This window comes from Phaeoacremonium minimum (genome assembly GCF_000392275.1).
Source record: "Phaeoacremonium minimum UCRPA7 unplaced genomic scaffold PA7_03_scaffold_556, whole genome shotgun sequence".
In the NCBI taxonomy this organism is placed as follows: domain Eukaryota; kingdom Fungi; phylum Ascomycota; class Sordariomycetes; order Togniniales; family Togniniaceae; genus Phaeoacremonium; species Phaeoacremonium minimum.
The window spans coordinates 28422-49738 of NW_006921458.1; the positions used below are offsets into that span (position 1 = coordinate 28422).

The 21317-nt window shown below is 50.3% G+C and overlaps 2 protein-coding genes across 2 annotated transcripts; both read right to left on the reverse strand.

The window, feature by feature from the left end:
* Positions 1 to 612: 612 nt before the first annotated feature.
* Positions 613 to 1860, reverse strand: UCRPA7_7806 (hypothetical protein; the record flags this gene model as incomplete). The annotated part of the gene is made up of 3 exons (XM_007920325.1): positions 613 to 1003; positions 1089 to 1702; positions 1765 to 1860. The coding sequence occupies 3 exons, from the start codon at positions 1858 to 1860 to the stop codon at positions 613 to 615; spliced, it is 1101 nt and encodes a 366-aa protein (XP_007918516.1).
* A 3949-nt stretch (positions 1861 to 5809) lies between these two features.
* On the reverse strand, positions 5810 to 6451 carry UCRPA7_7807 (hypothetical protein; the record flags this gene model as incomplete). Its single annotated transcript, XM_007920320.1, has 2 exons — positions 5810 to 6228; positions 6295 to 6451. 2 exons carry the CDS (start codon positions 6449 to 6451, stop codon positions 5810 to 5812), a joined length of 576 nt encoding a protein of 191 aa, XP_007918511.1.
* Positions 6452 to 21317: the final 14866 nt, after the last annotated feature.

Sequence of the window (21317 nt, forward strand, 5' to 3'; positions counted from 1 at the left end):
TCGTCATTGAGACCATAGCCAGTTGAATAGACTATCTATCTGGCCCGTATTTCTCTTTATCTTTATTTTCACTTTTATATTAATGACTAGTAATATCTTTACTAGCTTGAGAGTCTTTACAAAGGATCTTAACGTTAGCTTATTAAAGGCTTTAGTATATAGATGTCTACTCTTATAAAGTAAGAGGTATACTACCATTTATTTGTCAGATTTTGATCTTCTAAATCGATTTAGGTTTACTATAGCTTACGAACCAAGGACACCAACTACCCTAATTTAGTCGATTACTAAGTATAGTCTGGTATTTTCCGAAGCTTATATAACCTTTTTTTTGTTTGACTTTGACTGGCTATAAGGCATACTACGATCGGTATTTAACGTAGAAACATAAAAATACTGTCAAAACAAAGGCCATGCTACCATATCAGGGCACAGCAGTAAGGAGAACACAAGGGACACAAAGCTCATAAATTAAGGTTAAAGCTGTATAGCCTATCTTTCCTAGGTATAGTGTAGCAAAAGTGTGTGTATCTGTCTAAGTGGTGGTGGTATAGAAGGTGGAAAGGGTAGGTAGCTAAGGTAGGTGGGTGCAGGTAGTGGAGGTTATGTGACCTAACAGTGACAGCATTTGGCTTTCAAGGTCTCAATCATCTCGTTCATCTCTGTCTCTCCCTTTCCAATCTGCTGGGCCGGCCCTACCTCTCTGAGCCGGTACCCCGCAGGAAGGAACTTGTCGTCCCAATGTCCAGGCAAGGCGCCACCTCTTGCCCATCGCAGCCACGCCCTCGGCCCCCAGAGATCCTGGAAAGAAGGCTTAACGTACCAGGGGTGCACCTGCCAGCGGGCAACGTTGTATCGACTGGTAAAGGGCTGGGGGCTGTCGAGGAGATACTTGCGACGTAGAAAGTATGGGCGCGGGAGGAGAAGATGGCGGAGAAGGAATTTTCGGAGACTGACGAGGAAACGAAGCATAGCTTGGTAGCCAGTCGGAGGCAGAGGCAGTCTGTCCCACGCAATAATAGAGGTAAGCCGATAGTTGTAATGACGTAAGAATAGAAGAAGAAGAAGAAAAGAAAAAGAAGACATACCTCAATGCTTCTCCCACCTTTGGTCCAACAAGTGTACAGAGCAGATTCCGGCCGACAGGTTTGAGTGTAGTTGGTAAGCGGTAGAGCATCATGTCCATTGCTGAAGAGGCCAGGATAGCATTGCAAGCAGACGAAGTCATGCTGCGGTCGGCGTACTCGCGCCTCCATGTGTCGAGCTCGTCCAGCCAGGCCAGGCCGTCGGCCCAGCCCTGCGGGTGTGAAGGGAGCTGTTGGTACGAGATGTCAAGGTCCTCGCCGAGAGCCTTCCAGAATATGGCCATGGCGCAGCGCTCCTTATCGGTCAAGCGACGCCACTCGTACTTTTCGGTCCAGAGCATAGGTTCCAGCACGAACAGACTGAGCGTGTATAGCATATCGTCGTCCAATATCTTGCCAGTTCGCCGATATGAGGCGTGGAGGAAGTTTGTGCGCGCCTTAGATTCCATAGCTCGCGTGGAGCCGGGCCTGGCCATCACCATATTGGTAAGCAGCACGCTGGTGTCGGCGGCTCGCTTTGAGGTCCTAGCCAACTTGTCGTCGTCGTCGTCGTCGTTGTGGCTAGCAAACTGCCCTGTACTTACGAGCAGCCGGGAGATAGAAGGCACACCGTAGGTCTATGGAATCATGCAACATTAGTCGGGCTGGCTGCCGGCAAGGACTGGCACAACCAGAATACCTTGAAGAGAGCAAAGAATAGCGAGGCCGAGAAGGTGGTGGGAAACTCTTGCTCAGCAAGCCATTTCTGGATTGCATAAGCTTGGTCGAGTGTCATGTTGGCTAGCGATGCTCTGGTCGGAAAGTCAAACTTCTTCTCCATCGCCATTCTTTGGTGGTGCCGCAGAGTGGTGCAGAGCAGCATATAGGCCAAAAAAACAGGCAGCGCCCAGGTCCACGTCGGCCAGGTTGTCTCCATATTGTCAAGGCGAAGGGATCGTACCTACGCAGAGATGAGGCTCTTCCATGTGGGATTCAAAGCTAAGGAAGGAGCTACGATCGTACACTAGCGCACGATCAAGTAAAGCTGGGGTATGAGTGGTCTGTGCGCCCAGTTGCTGGCCAGTCTCGACAACAGCAACAGCAATGGATCTCAGCTTTGACGTGAGCTTGTATATTTGTGTCATTTCAGTCGTATTTATGCGCAAGCTCTCGGAGTCAGTTGTCGGGGGAATTGGGTTATGTTCTGGACCATATATTGAGTTAAAGGACCATCTCTTTAGATGCTATTTCGGCGTGACACTTAGTCCGGTACCAAATGCTAAGAAAAGATGACTGATCTTCATCAAAAGAGCCAGATATCATTAGCAATCAGTACCAGACTTAGTGGTACACGCTTAAAGGGATGGTCCACCCTTTTCAGAAGGTCAGGTGACTAATTTCGCTACTACTTACTTCACTTTGTTTGATTTCCTTAGCTTTTTAAAGACTTAGACTTTATGCTAGTTTATCCTAATTGATAGACTACCTGCTTCCTACTGCCTTGAAGGTATCTTTTTTTCTTTTTGAGAATGTTTTGTGATATATTAAAAGAGTGCTTGTTAGTAGACATAGCTTGCCACCTTGTTTTAATATTTGTTAGAATAGATTCCTTGTAGAAAAGCATGTAAGTTAATTAATAATTACAAAGAACATAGAACACTCAACTATACCTCTACCAATACCTTTTCTTTCCCTATAAAAGAATGTGTATGAGCAAGCCTAGCCTCTAAATTCTCTTTGATGAGTTTTATCCGCTTGATTACTTGGTATTTTTGTTGGAATATTTCGCCTAGCGTGTGACGTAGGATATTCCAAGATACTTTTATTAGAGTCTCCAAGAAGAGGGACTTGCAAAGTTTCTGGCGGGCCCACTTGACCGATTGACGGATGTATCGCTTCTCCCTTATGGCAAGCTTCTCTTGTCCAGCTACTGCGAGGCAGCAATTTCACGCGATGTTTGTGGTGGAAGCGTTGGAGTGTATAAGTAATTTTTTTATTTTTGATAGCTTAGCCAAAATCACCCAGGTTACCCAAGTCACCCAAGTCACCCACAATGGCGCCCCAGCTCACTCAAAGTGGCTCCTCCTGAATACCTCAAAGCAGCGTGCTCGGGTGAGCGCTAAGCGAGCTCGCTCTGCAAATGTATCATAATGTAATGCCATGTGCCTGGACGACGTGGGTGCTGTCTGCCTTTGTGGCCTACAAACTTCTCTGTACCCTTCTGCGGCGAACACCAGAGAATGGCGATGGAGAAGAAGTTGGACTTTCCGACCCGAGCATCACTGGACAGACACATGCAACACACATTGCTAAGAATTGATGTAAAATCTGCTGTGGAAGGTACCGCATGGCTTTAGTCGTATATAATATTATTATGTCCCAGGGTTCTGACGTGTCGATGTTGTTACACACAAGTTCAGTTCCTTCTGCCAAACCACGAGTAGGCGTAATAGCATTCAAATCAAGCAAAGAAGAGTTAAGAAGCTCAACTGCGCAACCACGTTTTCTTTCTTAGTCTCTCCAAAAGCTGTTCATTCTTTCTCCTCTCTCTTGATCTCTTATGCCTTTAAACCATACACAGACACTACTCCCGGCTACACCAGCCGACCACCGTGGCTGGGTCTCGTCACCGACAACCCGAGGCACGATGGACATTATCTGGCCTTGTGTGTCAACCCTGTTCCTTTGCCTATACTCCATGCTGCACCTGAATCTCCCAGCCCCAGATGATAGCAGTAGGGCGCAGCTCCTTCGCAGGCTCCGCTGGGTTCTCTTAGGCATCCTAGCCCCAGAGTTACCAATGCTCTTCGCCTTTGCCCAGCTCGAGTCTGCTCGGCGGTCGGTGCAAGACATGAAAGCACTCGGCCACACTGGCTGGACTATCTCGCACGGCTTTTATGCTGACAGTGGCGGCTTCGTCCTACACGCTGCTGGCATAAAACCCTTCCTCGTGACAGCTAAGCAGCTGGCGTACCTCGTCGAACGCGGCCATGTCCAGACACCCATCATCACCAAATCCGAGATCAGTGATAAAGGCAAGGCTGATCACTTGGCCAAGGGACTCGCCTGCTTCCAGTCTGGCGGGCTCATCGTGCGGCTCATCGGCCGTGCCGTACACGGACTGCAAATCACGCCAATAGAGCTCGCCACCTCGGGCCTCGTTTTTTGTTCCCTTGTCACCCTCTCCTTCTGGTGGCACAAACCGCTGAACGTCCAGACGCCGACCGCTATCTTTGCCAGCTGCGACATCCGTTCAATTCTCTGCGGCGCCGGGAGTGCTGTTGACCGGGAGCCATTCCGAGATACGCCCCTCGACTTTGCAGAGCCAAAGATTTATTGGTGCAGTACACGGAATGGGAAAATGCCGCGGATAGTATCCAAATGCGCATGGCGGGCTCGGCCGCTTACACGTATGCCATCTCTCTCTTCAACTCATGCCTGCCTGGGTTTCTCTCCCGGACATGGCGGTTTGGTTTCCCATGGCTAACTTGACGCTGCTGTCCCACGTGGGCAGGCATTCCAAATGATCGCGACTTCAGGCCGTCCGGGTTCAGAGAGAACTTGTACCTCGCCATTATTGGAGAAGAAAGGGACACTCTTTGGCAATGACGATCCTGGTCAAGTGCTTCAAGTGTTCAAGAGGACAGAGAAGAAAATCAGCGCACATCAAGTCGATGGGAGCATAGAAGAGGAGAACATGATACAGTGCACCGTTTTCCATGTATGCTGTTGTATTAGGCCTTTGATTTCCCTCTATCTTCAGTAAAAACTAGCCAAGGCCCGGGATCTTAGCGCCTCAACTGAACCAACTTCAACCAACCAACTAGTCTTACGCTTGCCCAGCAGGGTTGGTATCCGCTAGGTGCTCCAAGAAGCACGGCACCTCAGCGCAAGCCCATGCGGCGTTGCCGTTGCCGTTGCCAGTGGGACTATCCTCTTGTCCCCACCCAGAGATAGCCTCGTTGACGCGGAACCGGAACTGACAGGTGTAACATGGCGGCTTACTGGCGCCGGTAGAATCGACGGTGATGACTCTGCCAGGGATGGCAAGATGGTCGGTGTGCTGAAGGGTTCCGGCTTGCTTTGCGCATCTCGCTGATCTCCTTGCCGACAAATGGCCAATTCTCGGCTGATCCACCAATGTAATACCGGTTCTTTTCATCCGCGCACGCGATCATGCAGACGGAGATACAGCTCGGTGTGCCCGGCACATACGTCCAGTTACTTTGGACTAGGTATTGGCCTCTTGTCAAATTCCCGACAATGGGTCCGACCTCCTCTGTTCCAGGAAAATATTGTGAGTAGACATCCTCATACCTTATGCAAGCATTGTATCAAAAGAGCTCTTACTGATACCAATCTCATTCCCGAATTGAGCAACGCAGCAATGGTCAACCCAACAGCAGATCCAGGGCGTGTTTCTCCCCTACTAGTAGCCGCCTGTTGTCCGAACAGATGCTGGATACGAAGAAGCAGTCCTTTCCTATCGATTGCCAGAGGTGGCCGGTCGCTCAGACAATCAACAAACCAGACGCAGTATGAAAGGAGAGCTGAGCAAAATGTGAGAATGTTCGTGGCGACAATCCATGGTAGAGCGAACGAGTGCAATCGATTTTCGTCCCTACATGTTTTCCCTCACTTCTGTGTGTTTGTTTTTACATTCTCGACCGTCGCGTAAAAGAGCGAAAGTCGACAGAGTCCACAGTGGTGGCCTGGCTCGCTCAGTGCCGGCTGTCCTGGACTAGCTAGCCCATCTCATCTGGGATGGCTGGCGCGTCCGATTCCGATGTTGGCGCTGCTTCGTAGGCTTGCTGGATTTCAGGCAGGATCTTGCAGCGGGAGGTCTGTATCATGTCGGTCACATGAGCCCACGCAATGCCTTTTGCCAGTTGCCGGTACGAGGCTATGATGCGAGCAGCGTCAAACACAAGCCCTTCTCCTTCGCCACCGGCCAGCAGACCCGAGAACAGCTGACCGGGGTCCACGAGATCAACCACGAAATCTTCAACATCTTGGTCGTCTGCGAAGCGCCGCTGCCCGTTCTGGATCTCGAGAAAGGCATTATACGAGCGAGCCGCCTCATGATCGAAAAGAACCCACGCCGCCTCTGTCTCGCCATCAACGACAACCTCGAAGCCGGTATAGCGGAGAGCTTGACCCGCCACTGCAATAGAGATCTGGCCAGCTGGGACTACCCACGTCGGTACTCCTTCCCGTCGTTGAGACGGACAGAGCCAGTACATGTCGGGTTGATAGTTGCCTGCGCCGGGCGGCTTCGACGTCGAGACTCGGGGAAGATGTGTGAACTTTGGCTGGAGGATATACCGTACCCCGTCAGGGTCTTCGAAGAGACAGACCTTGAGAGTTCCGAGTTTGGTCCAGGGCATTTGCAAGAAGGCTCGGTCGCAAGGGTCGCTAAGATCCATATCGCGAACACGTTCCAAGTAGCACTGACGACGGTCATCATACGCTTCCTCTGCGCGGTGGGCCGACGTTTCATGCTGGGTGGAGGGCAGAGAAGCATGGTCCAGATTGGCGGCGGTGGCTGCCGGCTTTGGACCCTGCAACCCATGATTTCCGAGCTGGGGCGCATCGCCAACCTCAAAGCGGATGGGAGCATCACTACTTTTTACTGCTGAGGTCTCTTGTGGCAAGCCACTCACGGCCGATGGCAATGGCTCCTTCATTGATTCCTCCTTCGATGGGAGGGGGTTTTCACCCAGTTGCCCGCCTGAAGTTCCCATCCCCGAGATTTCCAATCGTGAAACTCGACCGGTAGAAAGCTTGGATAGGTAAGTCAGTCAAATTCATCCCTCGCTGTGGCAGCATTTATTCAATTCCTCACTGCTTCGCTTCTTGGCGGGGGGAGGTGCGTGGCTGAGGCAGGACTGTTTGATTCAGGAGAGTTGGCTTTTGGTGTTGTGTTGCATTACAGCATGGCGATGATGCGCTGGAGTGATAAAGAACAAAGTCGTGAATTTGATGACAAGTCACGGGATCGAGCGCCTACCATTCTGCCTGCGGAACTTTGTTCCCCCAGTCCCCAGCCTTCACATGTCAATGTCTATTCTCATCAATCCATCCATCCATTCATTCATTCATTCCACCGCCATCCTTCCTTCCTTTTCATCACTTTGCTTTGGTAACATACCGTTCCTTGCCTCGAATATTGTATCGGGGCATGCTTGTTCTGGATGTAAGCCACCCTGTTTTGCTAGGCAGGGTAATTCGCAGTGTACTCACCCGGCACCCGGCACCGAGATGGCTTCGGGAAGCCTGATCCATGGATGGCGGTAGGCGGAAGAGGAAATACAAACCCTCCGAAACTTCGTTGATGCATGCATCTGTCTGACACTTGAAGAGAGAGCGCAGAAGGAAATCGCCCCCGCCGTCTCTCTTCTCTCTTTAGTGAGCACTGCACTGCACTGGGGCTGTCGTCGTGATCATGCAGATGACTTGAGTTCTATTGCCTCGTTGCCCGATGTCGAGATCGGTCGACACGATCAAGTCGCCGAGGACATGGGTAACATGGGTATCTCCTGTCCTATGGACCTCGCGCCTTATTGGATCATACACCTGAGAATGAGCATAGCGACGTGTATAGACATGAGGACGCCAACGATCATGGCGGCGAGGACATCGGTGGCGACATTGACCCTCTTTCAGCGGCTCCGCATGAAGGAGACGCTGTTGTACGAGCCCAAATACCTTCTTATTTCGACTCTCGGACGAATGCCAATATTGGCGTTCATCAGAGCTCGCCATCATATCGCTTTGCCTTCGACACCACTACTGCTCACGGTTTCGAACAACAGCAGAGCTTTCACTGCGCCTCCCTCTCGAGCAGCAGCACAAGTGCAGCTTCTCGGATCAGCCACAAGCAACCGTGGCACTCAGACTTTTTCATTTGAAGTCAGAGACATCCGGCCCTGCCGTGACAACCCAGAAACCGGATCCAAGTGCGATAGGTCGCCAGATGCATGGCGCTAGGATGGTGAAGCTCCGAAATGCAACGACAATAGCCGCCAGGATAGCTGCCAGGACGGCGACATTCCGGCCGGCCGTCCTAATTCAACCGTGAGCAATAACGCTTTTGGCCTCAACTCGGGCTCTGCGAGGTCTCCGATAGCCCGACAAGGAATAGGAAAGAGAGAAGATGTAGGCGATTTGATCACTCGATAGCCTAGCGATCTTCATGAAGTGGATGCCTCCTCGTCGGCCCTCTCGTCAACGTCGCACATCACATACAGTCGCCCTAGCAAAAGGAAGAGAGAGGACAAGTTTGAGAACGAGGACCTGCGCCCACCACCGCCCAGCCCGCTGCCTACAAACATATCTCCTTCAAGAGAACCTCCTGTCCGCAATTCTACCACCGACATTCCCGCGCTGCGCATCCTTGGTGCCGCTATCCGCCCGAACCTTCGCACACTCGAGGATAGCTGCTTTCTTAACGATGTCATTATGAAAGCTCTTGTTGGTCGGGCCATCCTAATCGTCGTACACTCTCCGACACAACAGTGTCTTCGAGAATGGCTGGCCTTGACAGCATGACACTGGGGGCGAGGAATTAGTAGCAGACGGGCTAGCAGCTACTTCGCTCCATGCAGGCCATCGATTCCCCCTTCATTCACGCATGCGATAGCTTATGCTGCCATTGGACGCTATATAGGTGGTTTTCTGCTAGTGATACGCTTGAGGTATACGATTCGTTGTGAGGCTGCCAATATCAGACGATAACATAGGTCCTCGATTCTATACCATAGTACTTAGTTACAGCTAAAGGAAGCGGTATCAGGACAGGCACAGACGCTGGAGCGTATCGTGATGCGATTGATGTTGTCCTTGAAAAGGTGCGAATCACTCAAATGGAGCCAATATTTCGGCTGGCTTCCTTCGTCCTCCTCTCTATCCCGGGGTGATTCCCCCTGCTCCCCTGCGGTGCCCCCAGCAGCCTAACTCATACGACTGTGGCGTGTACGTCATCGAGTTCGCCAACCGTCTATTTCACGATAAGCCACTATCGGACCAAGTCTTGGACGGCAAACATTTCCGTCAACAATACTAGAAGATGCTCTTCAAAGAGCTCGATTCGCATTCTCTGTCAAACGAAGAAGACATGGACAAACTAATGGCATCGGCATCATTGCTGGCTCATCGTCGACGTTAATCGGCCACATCGATCAAGAGTATCGGTCAATGAGGCAAGCTGAAGCTGAAGCCGAAGTTGATCTACGTACTGAGGTTGACATCATCATGACTGCGCGCGCTGGAGCTGCAGGCCCTGGGATATCCATGATGGTGATCTAGGGGGCTGTGTTTCTAGGAACCTACCTCCGGGAAGGAGCTGCGAGCATCGCGCGGCGGTCTCGAGGCAGTAGGGCTAGAGTCGTTGACGATGGTGATACCGATACGATGGCCATGGCCGCAATATCGGTCAACGGGGGCGGACACTAATGGCACTTAGAAGAATGATTTTTGTGTTGCTTGGTGAAGTGGGAAACGCTGTGTTTGTACCTACCTAGGTAGACTTGATAACTAACTCTTCTGTCGAGGGTAGACGCTCTTGAGAAATGCAGGCATTGGGGAAGACATTTGACTCATCGAATTGTGCGATCATGAAATGTACATGTACAACTGTATCTGGTTCGGTTGGAGGATGGCGGTTAACTGAAGTAGGTATCATTAAGATTACTAGACGTATGATGAGGTCTTCTGAAGTGGAACGTCTTTTCTTGTCTTATCTGAGTACTTGGTGATGGACGATGAACGGAACCAAATATACCGACAGTTGCGGTTCCAGAACAGGGAGAGGAGAAAGAAGGATCGATCGAACGAACGAACGATGAACAAGGAAATAAGAAAGTCACCTTGTCAGCGAACCTCCAGCCTCCAGCAAAGTAGGGCAAAGCAAAGCAACTCCTTCACTTTCAACCCATCATCACCAACAGCCAACCCAGTCAAGTCGTCGGCGTCATCACCATCATCGCCCGCCCGCCTGCCTTGCCCTCAAATTCGCCTCTTCCATCTTTCTATTACTCCCTCCTCTCAATTAAGCTACCCAATTCTCTACGCTTTCTTCCGGAATCGCCAATCGCCAGCCTGACCAACCTTTCGGCGCCCGTTTTCATCGTCGCGCCATCGTACCTTTGGCTCATCCACCCACTTCTTCCTCCTCAAACCCAACACTGTTCGAACACACTACGCATTTCTCCCTGTCAAACGAATACCTCTAGCGTCTCGTCGCCCGTCGGTCAGCATGGAACAACAGCCAACCACAGATCCAAATCCGGACCACAACAAGCCACTACTCCACCCCTTCCAGGGCGTGAGTGAGGATGCCAGAGCAACAACCAAGTACCCAATCGCCCGCTGCGACGGCCTCGAGGCCGAGAACGCCGCGCTCCACGACCTGGTCGCCGTCCAGGTCAGAAAGTATGACGAGCTTGAGCACACCTCGCCCATCTGGAGTACAAGTGTGGGGAGATGACGTGGGAGCGCGACAACGACCGCCTGGTGCTCGAGGGCCTCCACCAGGCGCTAGCTGCCAACCACAATGGGGAGATCCAGGTGGTCAAGGCCTCGAGTCCCGCCACAGGCGGAGGCGCTGTCAATGGCGTGGGCTTTGGTTCGGACTCGGCCTAGACAACGGATGGATGGACTTGAACTGAAGATGGAGGGAGTGGAGTGGGGGAACAACTTTGCTTCTTGACGCCCGCTCTGCTCTGCACAGCTTGCCTTCTAGGTGATGCCGTCTCTTCACCCCTTCGCCAGCAAGACCATACCACATCTGCTCCATTGAGTATGCAGTGTAAGCAAGGAGGAGGTTCTTTTTTGCTTTACTCTTGCTTGACTATAAATGGGAGTACGCTACTCTTCGATATCGTTAACTTAGAACTAACATATATTCTTCATAGGGTACTATAATTACTAGCTTTACGTTAGAACTCGACTAGACGATTGGACATCTCTTCAAAATAAACGAGCTTATTGACTAAGAAGGTAGACATACTATATTACTCTCACATAAATACTATTTTACTGGATATAAAGGAAAAGGGTGACTAAAGAAGAGGCTACCTATAGCTCTATATTCTCACTTATACTACCTGTTAGCTTTTGATATGACACACACGAAAATTGACATTTAACTTTCATATGTTCGAGCATATGCCATTTTGCTCACATCATTCTGTCTTCTACACCCTCCCTTGGCTGTCCCATTTATTTCCTAGGTGTCAAACCAACCCGAGACGATGTTTAAGCCGGGATGCCGGTCTCTTGCTTCTGATTCAAGCGTGAAGTTGGATTGGAGTATCCATCAGGTCCAAGTTGCATTTCAAAGGAGCGTATCCCGGCATGGGGTACAAAACTCAAGATGATGGTTGAGAAATATAAGAGCGTATAGAAGCTATACTCTAGCTATATAGCAAATTGTTTAATATGATACTGTTGCTCCCGAACAAAGCATAAATACAAGTTTAATACAGTGGCGTATAGTATAAGTATGGTGTAAGATTCAAATAGGATGCCAAGGTGACTGGTTTCTCGCCCCTATAGTAGGAAGTTGTCGTAGTGTGAAGTAGGAACATCCTACTGGAATGTCGTACGCTCTTCCCTGAATGTGTTCATCTATATGGTGATTTCCACCGTCGGTCTACATCTGGTGTAGTCTGCCACCTAACCCTACTCAGCTTGATCTAGCATTGCCTGCCTTAGCAGAATGAGCCTCGCAATCGGTACGCACCTGTTAGCGGCAGGAATCTCGCGCGGTGGACGGTTTTCGCAAAACCGGAGTGCACGTGCCAATTTATGAGGGTCGCAATGAACTTCTAGCGACGCTGAGGGGCAGTCACTGCGCAACCGGCGTCAAGCTCAGTCGCGAGATTAAAGAGCGCGGAAAAATTGCAGCAGATGGCAAAGGTTCGTCTGGCTATACCTTCAGGGCTTTGCGAAGTATCAGACTAATTCGCGCAAGACTACTGACGACCTCGAAAACGGCAGCGAATACACTGGCAACGGCGAAAAAATCACTGTCAAGGGGACAGTCAACGTCACAATCATTAGCGGAATCGTCAGGATCAAAGACGCGAGCGGTAATATCAAACTGGTGCATTACACTTCAGATAGGAGCGAGGTCGTCAGAGCTGAAGAGGGTTATATCATAGAGCTATGGCAGCAAGGAAAGATCTCAAAGAATGATGTCTAATATGTCGCACATCGCTCAGGAGGCTCCACATGCAACACAGGACTGTACTCGTTAATCAAACCAAACAACCCCTCTTGATTCACTTTAACGGTCACCTCAGCGTCACTGCATGTCCTTAAGTCAGCGCTGCTGCTATACATACCGTATAAGGTAGTTCCAACACCTCCTCGACCCGCCATATGTCGCTATCTTGACACCTTAAAAACAGATCCACGAGAAGCTGAATGATATTCGACCTCCGGATACCTATTCCCCTCAGAAGATACGAAACGCTGTCCCGGGTCATGCTTTCGATTCGTTCCCTGAGAAGCTGCTTCTCAGCCTCTGCGTTTCTTTTGGCCTCTTCAACGATCCGGGTCTCTTCAATCTCCCTGGCTTCTTTGGAGTCAGAAGTCCTGGTTTTTGTGATACTCTTAGCTCTCGCCTTCTGAGCCTCCTCAGTCTTCTTTTGTTTCTTGGACAAATGGGAAGTGGCCTAGTTGAGCAAAATCTCCCTCTTCAGCTCATCTTCTGTGCGTGACATTACTAGCCTTGGGATCTCTTCTGGTAAGATAGAATCGATGACGCTGAGAACGCGGCTCTGTGTTGTATTGTTACAAATACGTTTCGCCCATTCTTTGAGGATTTGTCGCCCAAGACCGATATCAGCTCCTCCGTTGAGAATCGCTGTCCGATTAGCCTGTGGCAACTGGGAGAATGATTCAAACACGTTAGTGTTTCGCCGGTCAGCTTCTTCGACGAGGCTCATAATCTGAACTGCTCTATATGATGGTTCAGGAGAAATGCAGTTGAGTGTCCGCTGTGGAGAGGGGTGGTCTGATGTTGACTGTTGATCATCATGTGTTGGCTGTGGAGGTATGGCATGTTTCCCCTGTGAACAGATGTGATGTTGTCTAAGTCTTGCCAACTGCTCGAGGAACGTTGCTAGGTTGTCTCAGTTTGAGAAATAGGTGATTTCTATAGCCTATCAGCTAGCGGGCGGATATGAAACGAGTTCATGGCAGATACCACCGAAGTAATTGCTTGCCAAAATGGGATCAAAATTCTCAAACGTAGCATAGTATCTAGACCAAAATCCCTCGGGCAACTTCTCGCCGCGTATAGGTTTGTCAGAAATATTGCCTTCACGATCATACCTGCGAAGATCATACATACCAGTTGATCGTACAAGCAGCGTATAGTCCAGAATGGTGAGATGACTAAGATGCCCGAACCTGTCGTATCTGAGAGCATGTAAGAGAGCGGCAGTCTCAAAAGCTCTTTGGTACGTCCGGGCAACTTTGGGGTCCAGTCTCTTTCGTTTTGCCATGTTTGTATTGTAGGTCAGGACAAGTGTGATAGTTGTCACAACGGAGAAGAAATGTGACAACTATCACAGTGGGGATGAAAGGTGGCGCTGACTACTTCATATGTACCATCAGTATGCGAGGCGGATGTGACGAGTCTAACCCATTTTCAGCCTCAAGATATTGACTATGGAGTACAAATACATGTACTGTGATTCCATGTAAGTACCCCTACAGCAATGGCTACTTGTGCAGCATCCTTGCATGGCAGTCACATGCATACGCGCCGATCTCATCGCCTGCGACAACAAGCTTATACAATTCCGTGGCCTTTACGGCGCCGCGCCGGTCCGGTTGCGGATGCCGAAATATTTAGCTGGCCGGCGCTCCGATTGACTATGAACGGCTCCGGATATCTTGGCTGGCCATGTCTCCATTCTGTGACAATACATGATTCCTCACTGCCAGGGCTAGCTAGCAAATGCCTTTTTTGCACGGTAATGCCTTTGTAAATTGCTCAAGGAGCTCGGAAAGCCCTAACGCCTCACCGAGTTATAAGCTTCAGGATGCCACCACCACAAATTGAAAATCTGCATGCTGCCCTGTTGGTTCACACAACGTACAAGCGACCCACAGCCGTGACTTGAAGTGATCGGCTACCATATCTCTAGACTTCTTAAGAACTTTAGTCTCTACGATAGAGACAAAGTATATAAAAATACATATCGACCGTTAGACTATCGTCTCCGACTTTTCAGACCATACACTATATTTTATCATTTATTAAGTAGATAGTAAATTTAATATTATATTTAGATTAATAGAGTATAGTATCAGACCCACCATTATAGGCATCCTTTATCCTTAAGCCTACCCGATGGTGGTAGGCAGAGGGTGGGAACACTAGGTCTGTGCTGACTACTCAGGCAAAAAACAATAGCAACATCTCCATTCATATCATATTAATCCAATCATCTTGGTTAGCATCGTATCTTGAATGCAAAGTAGTTGCAAACACCATCATAACGGCAGATTAATCTCGCCCAATTATTCCTCTATGCATTCGATAGGCTGGGGGAACACTGCAGATCATCTGTATGCACGCGCTTCCTTCAACATTCCCCTTACCCGGCGGCATGTCTTGGTCAATGTTTGTATGGGTGTTGCATGGCTATGAATTTGGGCACTTGTGGCCCAGCACATAGCTCTGCTAGTCCAGGCAGCAGCCCGCACATCGAGCCTCCTCATGGTGTATTTCAACCTGTCCACCCTTGTCCTTGAGCCGTCGATCCTTAGCGGCTAGGGAAGGAGGCTGAGAAGTCTCGTAACATTGTCAATCTTGAGGTGCGTGCTTCCAAGAGGCTCTCCCTTTAACCAAATGTCTGATGTTCTGTTTCCACACTGATTTGGCCCTGATCAAAACCCCAGAACCCGGCCAGTTCTGCAACTTGTGAGAAACCAGCAGTGTGACATAGTTGGTCGTGGCAATCAAAAGCGCAGTATTGAAAGAAGGCGTTGCCAGCGTGGCCGGAAAGAAGGCAGGACGGCCGGGCCGTGCAGAGAGCCTTACCTTACGGCAGCTGTTCTACCAATCATTCACAAAATCGTTAATCGTTGCCGTTTTTTTTTCGGTGTGAGACAGAAGCGGTACTCGTTACCTATACAGTCGTTTAGGATGCCGTCTGCGTCTTTTCAGAACTCAGTCCACATCCGCAGTCTCCCCTTGGCCTTCCTTCCCGAGACTCGTCCTCTCATAAAGCCAGTTCGTAAGGTGCCCTTTGCCTTTAGTGCTGCATAGCTTTCGGGCGCAATGTCTAGCTGCATACTACGCTTTGTAGTGTAGCAATAGACGGCTCGAGTAGAATGGGCGAGTGGGATGTATTTCAAGCGCCGACTGGATGTGGTACGTGGGACGGAAGCGCTGGGAGGAGAAACCCCCCAAGAAGTGTGAAGTGGGTGAAAGAATGCTGACGGGAGCTATTTAAAGCTTGTTGGCGGCGTGTCGCTAGCTAGCACGTGCGCGCCTACCGGAGCCCCGTATACGGTAGCAGGTACAGCCGGCCGCCGCCGCCGCCACAGATGAGTACTGGATCTGGATCTGTGAAGCAAGTCACGATATTTATTTTTCGATGGATATAAGGCGACTGCTTCGAAATCAAGTCAAGATTCCTTCACGGTCCTGCACCGCCACCGCCACACGTTACAAATGGCAGTAGAGTAGGCGGAGCGTAGCGGTTGCTTAACAGGCCGCCGCCACACAAGCGTCTCCTGTTCCCTGTTCCCTGTTCCCTGTTCCTCTTCGTTCTCCGCTTTAAGTTCTGGCAGATCTGCCAACACTTGAACCTTGGCGGGAGTTGATTGTGCACCACCAGCGCCTGGGGCAGCCAGACCAAAGAAGTACCCGAAACACGACCAGCCGAATCTCTCCACCACAACAGAACTAATTGAGCCTGATGATGGTGGCCTAATAAAAGATTCGTCCACCTTGAAGCAATGACTGGCGAAAAGGAACGGCGCCTACTGCTCAGCAAACAGCAGAACATACTTGCTGCGATTGACGCGCCGCCGTCACGCCCTCGTGCCAGCATCCACGATAGAACTGTGCTGAGGTATCACCGCCACGAATATGAATCGTACCTGTACCCGAAACATTGCCCTTTCGATGTGTATATAGTGTTGCAGCGTTGCTGTCGGATCATAGATTTGCACGTCGTCAACAAGTACGAGATCTCCGAAGACATAGTTCGCAAGGCAAGGTCATACAGAGAAAGGGCAAAGGAGTATCATTCGCGAAAGCAACCAACGTCTCTGGAGATTTTCTGGAACAAGGAGCTGCTTGAATACGTCTTTGACAATTTGAGGGACCTCAGCCAAGTTTGTTGTTTCTGCAGCAAGAAGTTACTTGAAGGTATGTGCTCTACGTCGTCGAGTGAACGTCCCCAGACTGAGTGAGTACCAGAGCTTCTTGGCTCTCTTCATCAGCACGATGTGTCCAAATGCGAGCAGCACGCGAATGGTGTACAGCTCCCGGTCCCAGCTGATCAAGCCCCCGCGCCGTCGCCGACCACTTGCCAAGATGATCGCTCACCCGGCCAGTCCCCCTCTCCGCCCGACCTGACGACGCCACAGCCACATGCTGGAGTGGGTGACGTTGGTCAACAACAACAACAAGCGACTCAACAGGTGGTCAAGAGGAGGAAGTTGCCAGGTACATTCGGCGGGGTGGAGATTGACCGTGTCAAGGGCCCATCCTTCTAGAGGGAGTGGCGGTGCTGGAGTTCTCCAGACTAGTTGCCGCCGCGACCGTCTTCGCGGAATCGGTAGGAGCAATAGTTGGCAGGTCCGCTTCTGCAACAGCTTCGGGTGCTGCAAGTCTGACAGCAGGCTTAGTCTCCTGACTGCAACTGGCTTGCCTTCCCGTAAAATAAACTCGTGTATAGACCAAGTCGATTTCGCCGTCTAATACTGTGATACACTCGTCTGGCCTAAAGATGTAGGACTTCTGTTGCCATTCGATGCTCTGCACTGCATCCGGATCATCCCGTGGGTGAACACCAACCCGCGTCTGCGCAGGCATGGGTTGGTCATGCGCAGGCGTAGCAATGTTTATCTCGCCTCTTTGACTGATGAGAGCGCCCTGTACGAGTCGGAAAGCTTGCGCGGACGAGTCGTAACCTCTGCCATGGGCCGCCGCCCACCGTCCGATTTCCAATTCCTAGCCGGTCAGTCAGCTGATTTGCCCAAGTGGAGATGGACATACCGCTTCTTTCAGGGCCTGCTTCTTCAGCTCTACATATCTCGGGCATACTTTGAGCTGGAAAAGTTGCAGGTCGGGTGCGTCTTCAAACGCCCATTGCTTCAGGATCTGACCTGGTTCACGGTCCAGGGCGTCACGGATGGGATCAAACATTCTGGGCGTAACGTATTCGCGATCTTGATTGCTTGTAGAATAGGAATCTTCAAGCCGACGAACGCCAACTTCAATTTTTTGGCGAAATTCTGTGAGCCTAGGGGCTCGGTCATGTGGTCGCTGCTTATTGGCCGTGTCAGTATATAATGTTACGAGTCAAAGCGAATCATGGGCAAACCCGGTTGGCGCACCACCTAAACGTATCAGGGCCTGGATCTGTTGATGCGGACCTGCATTATGTTTTCGTCGTGGCAGGACTTGGATTGATGCTTGGTAGCAGCTGGATGGCGTGCATGTATGGCTAAGGGAAAGTCCATTAGCGGGGCTGCCGTGGGTGGCACTGGCACTGGCACTGGCACTGCAGTCCAGCTGTCGGTACCAAGTGCCTCCACTTTGCCAATCAGCAACGCGGCTTCGCAGAGAAAGTGTGGAGCACGATAAAAAATTATATGAAGGAGTGTTGATGCTGTTTCTATCTGCTTCGCTGTGTTGTACTAGGTATGTGCAGGACTATTGAAGCATCAGCTACCTAAAGACAGGATAGTTGTTTGACAAACTAATAATGGTGGTGACACCTTTGAAGTCTTCAGAGAGATGGGCTAGTAGCATGTAGGTAATGGTCTTGCTAGGTGACGCAGGGATACGGGACTAACTTGATTATGATGAGTGATCTGGATCTTGCGGAATGGCCGTACAGATTGGCTAACATGTGCCGAGCTTCTTGTATCATCTGGCCAGGGCTGAGTGGACGGGACGGCCCACCTCGATCGTTACCACCGCCACCGCCACTTCCTTGGCCACCGCTCTTACTGCTACTTTTGCTGCTGCTGGTATGTTCACTATGGCCGCCACCTTTGTGAGCTTTGCTATATTTCTCCTTGCTACTCATTTCGGCGAGAGGTGGGAACACGGAACAGAGAAGTGTTGCCCTGTGCGTTATAAAGCGCAAACAAATATTTATTAAACACTCCTTATCATTAATTCCTTCTAGAAAGGGTTAAGCGTGACACTACATGGTGGTGAAGTCAATGCGGCACTTACAGCGGTAGTGAGAATCGAGCCGGACGTATAGTATATAGTGCTATCAAGGTGATCTCGATGGTTTCTCCCCCTATATCCTGCTAATTCGCCTTTCTTTTCCCTTTATGACTTTTCCCTTCACACCTTTTTATATGATGACTTTTTCTTTTTTGTGTCTTTTCTGATTATGCCTTTCCTTTCATGCCTTTTTATTCTTACTCCATTTTCACTTACCCTCCCTTACCTCCCGAATGGCTGTTCCTTGTCAGGACTTTGTCCCAAGACTTGTCGAGTTGAAAGATAGAGTGGCTCGTGCAAAGGGGATTGGCAAGGCGCTGGCAGAAGTACAGCGGGCCCAAACACTTTCCCCTGAACGAATCCTCTACCAGGCTGGCGAACCTGTCTGGGTGTATTCAACAATGCGAGCAAGGCGGCCCTTGGAACCCAAACATTCCGTGGCAAAGCCACCCTCCGGCGCGTGCTCCAAGAGTTCCGAAGTCAACCGCCCGAGCAGCAACGTGAGCCTGCAATGCAACTTGCAAGTGCACTCAACGAGGGAGGGAGCCGGCGCGTATGTGTCACCCCGGATAGGCCCGGGGAAAGTGGAGTTGTAGCAATTACGGCGGAGGATGGCGTGCCGGGCCGGCCCCACTTGATCGACTCATCGAATCACCGTTCGCATGTCCACTACAGCCGACCGATTCTCAGAGCGGGGCGCCGGCTACGGGTCGGTGGATCGGTGTTTAGCGGGGCACGGCCCCGTAACTCGGAAGCCCTGTGCGAACAAGGTGAGCGCCGCCCAGTTGCTTTCATCTTGGCAGCTTTTGAGAGGAATAGGCCAGCACATCACGAACGATGCATACTGCACATTACGCGAGTGACTCTCCTCATTCATTCGACAGCCAATGCCAGATGAAGGACTATCCAGACATTACGTTAATAAGGTCAGACTAAATTCCAGTCCTCTAATACGGTGAAGCAGTTAGTCCAAATTATAGCTGTATGCACTCTTCTCGAATTTTCTTGACGATTGCGCCCAGCCCAGGAAGTGGATGTCCAGAGATGTAGGAAGGATATTTGCTGCCAGGAGTCTCGCTCTGTCCCCGGAGAATATGCGCTGTTTGGGATTTTTATCCAATGGAGATAGTGACCGAGTTTCCAAAGGCAGAGATTCCGTCTTGCCTCGCGACTAGCTGCTATGTTAAGACCGTGGCCTTGCTGCTTAAGTGTCTTGCAGAAAGTAGCCGTAGGGTAGGGTGTAAGGCGAAGAGGGGGGCCACGAGAAGTCCGGACTCCTTGTTGAAGAGGAGTATTCTCATAGATCCGGTAGCACTACCTAGTGATGACTCGACGCCAATGAGTTAATTTCTCTCTGGCTGCCCTCTTGGGCAACGTTAGCAGATACGCAAACGATTAAGGGTCCAGCTAGCCTTAGTAATACATGCCCTGTTGCGTGGGCTGGTCTAGGGATCTAGATCGACTAAAATTTTCAAGTTCTAGTGGCGAATCGACGAATCAAGGGCTATGGTTATTTGGTAATGCCGCATGCAACGCGCTTAAAGAAGTGTAGAATGTGGTGCGCCCTGGTGGTACGGGTGTCGGGAAAGTATTTGAGGTTATGCACTGCTAGAAGAACTCCGATTCCTCTCAATTCTCCAACTGGACTCGCCCTCAGACCACCTCGTTGACACGCTGTATCCTCACCATGGCTGAGAACCTCCGTTCGAGTGCTATACAAGCAGCCACAAATTGTCAGGATATAGTCACAGTTTATACAACTTGTCTGACATTGAAAAAGTTACTAGTGTTCCCGGTTCGGTTGCCACTTGTACGATTGCTAGACACAGATCTACCCGTGAAACCGCTGACCAGCGCTTCTTGAACTGCACTCATCGATTAGAACACGGCTCAGACATGAACGTAGTCAATGCGATTAGTCAAGCTGATATCTTCGATTCCACGTCTGTAAAGAGATACCCGAATAGTCTATCCACAAAAGACGACAGGTTCAAACTTGAAGGCTTCGGAGAATCATACAATCCGGAGGCTGGCTCATACACGATCTGGCTCACAACTCATGTTCAACACCGCTCGTTGGAGAATGAAGTTGTACACAAGGTCAAAGATTTTGAAACGCTTCTCACGCTCAGCCAGTACAATGTTAGGTACCGGAAAACTTTTGAAAGCGTTCAAAATGATGAAATAGAAGGGATGACAGGCAGCCTGTTCCAAATAATTAAGAAAAATGGGAAGCGGACACTTTGTGGAATTGGAAAGGGAGTAGAGCTATCTGATATTATGTTAAGAAGTTCCAACTCTCTGTTTTCTGGTACTTGGAAGAGGAGTGACATTATTACCTATAGCCGAGCTTATATTTTGGTCAAATGCGTTGATGTGAAGTGACGATGGCTCTGAGCGGCTGTTGGTGGGAGCGGCAAGAGCAACAAGCAGCTCAGTATGCCTAATGTGCGCGGTGGTGAGGCTGGAGGTATACCGAAACATTTAAGGAACAAGTTCTTTCGCACCCGGGAGGAGCCGTCTTACATGAGGTAAGCGTAGTCCCAGTTCTGCGTAACATAATCACATGATGCTTCGTCATAGGTTGGGTCGTGGCACACATGTGCGAGGGGCACTGTCGCGATCAACCGGCCTTCCACGGTTGCATTGAGAGCGTTCCATGCGTGTATGGAAGGCCAACGCGGGTCCCCGGGTATATTCCTGCAGGTGGGAGCCTTATCACTGTAAACTAAGGTTGCACAATTGGCCGTGTTCGCGGCTAAGCTGAAGCATGTGAAGATGGCTATCCGCACTGCGTACATCGTGGACGCGAA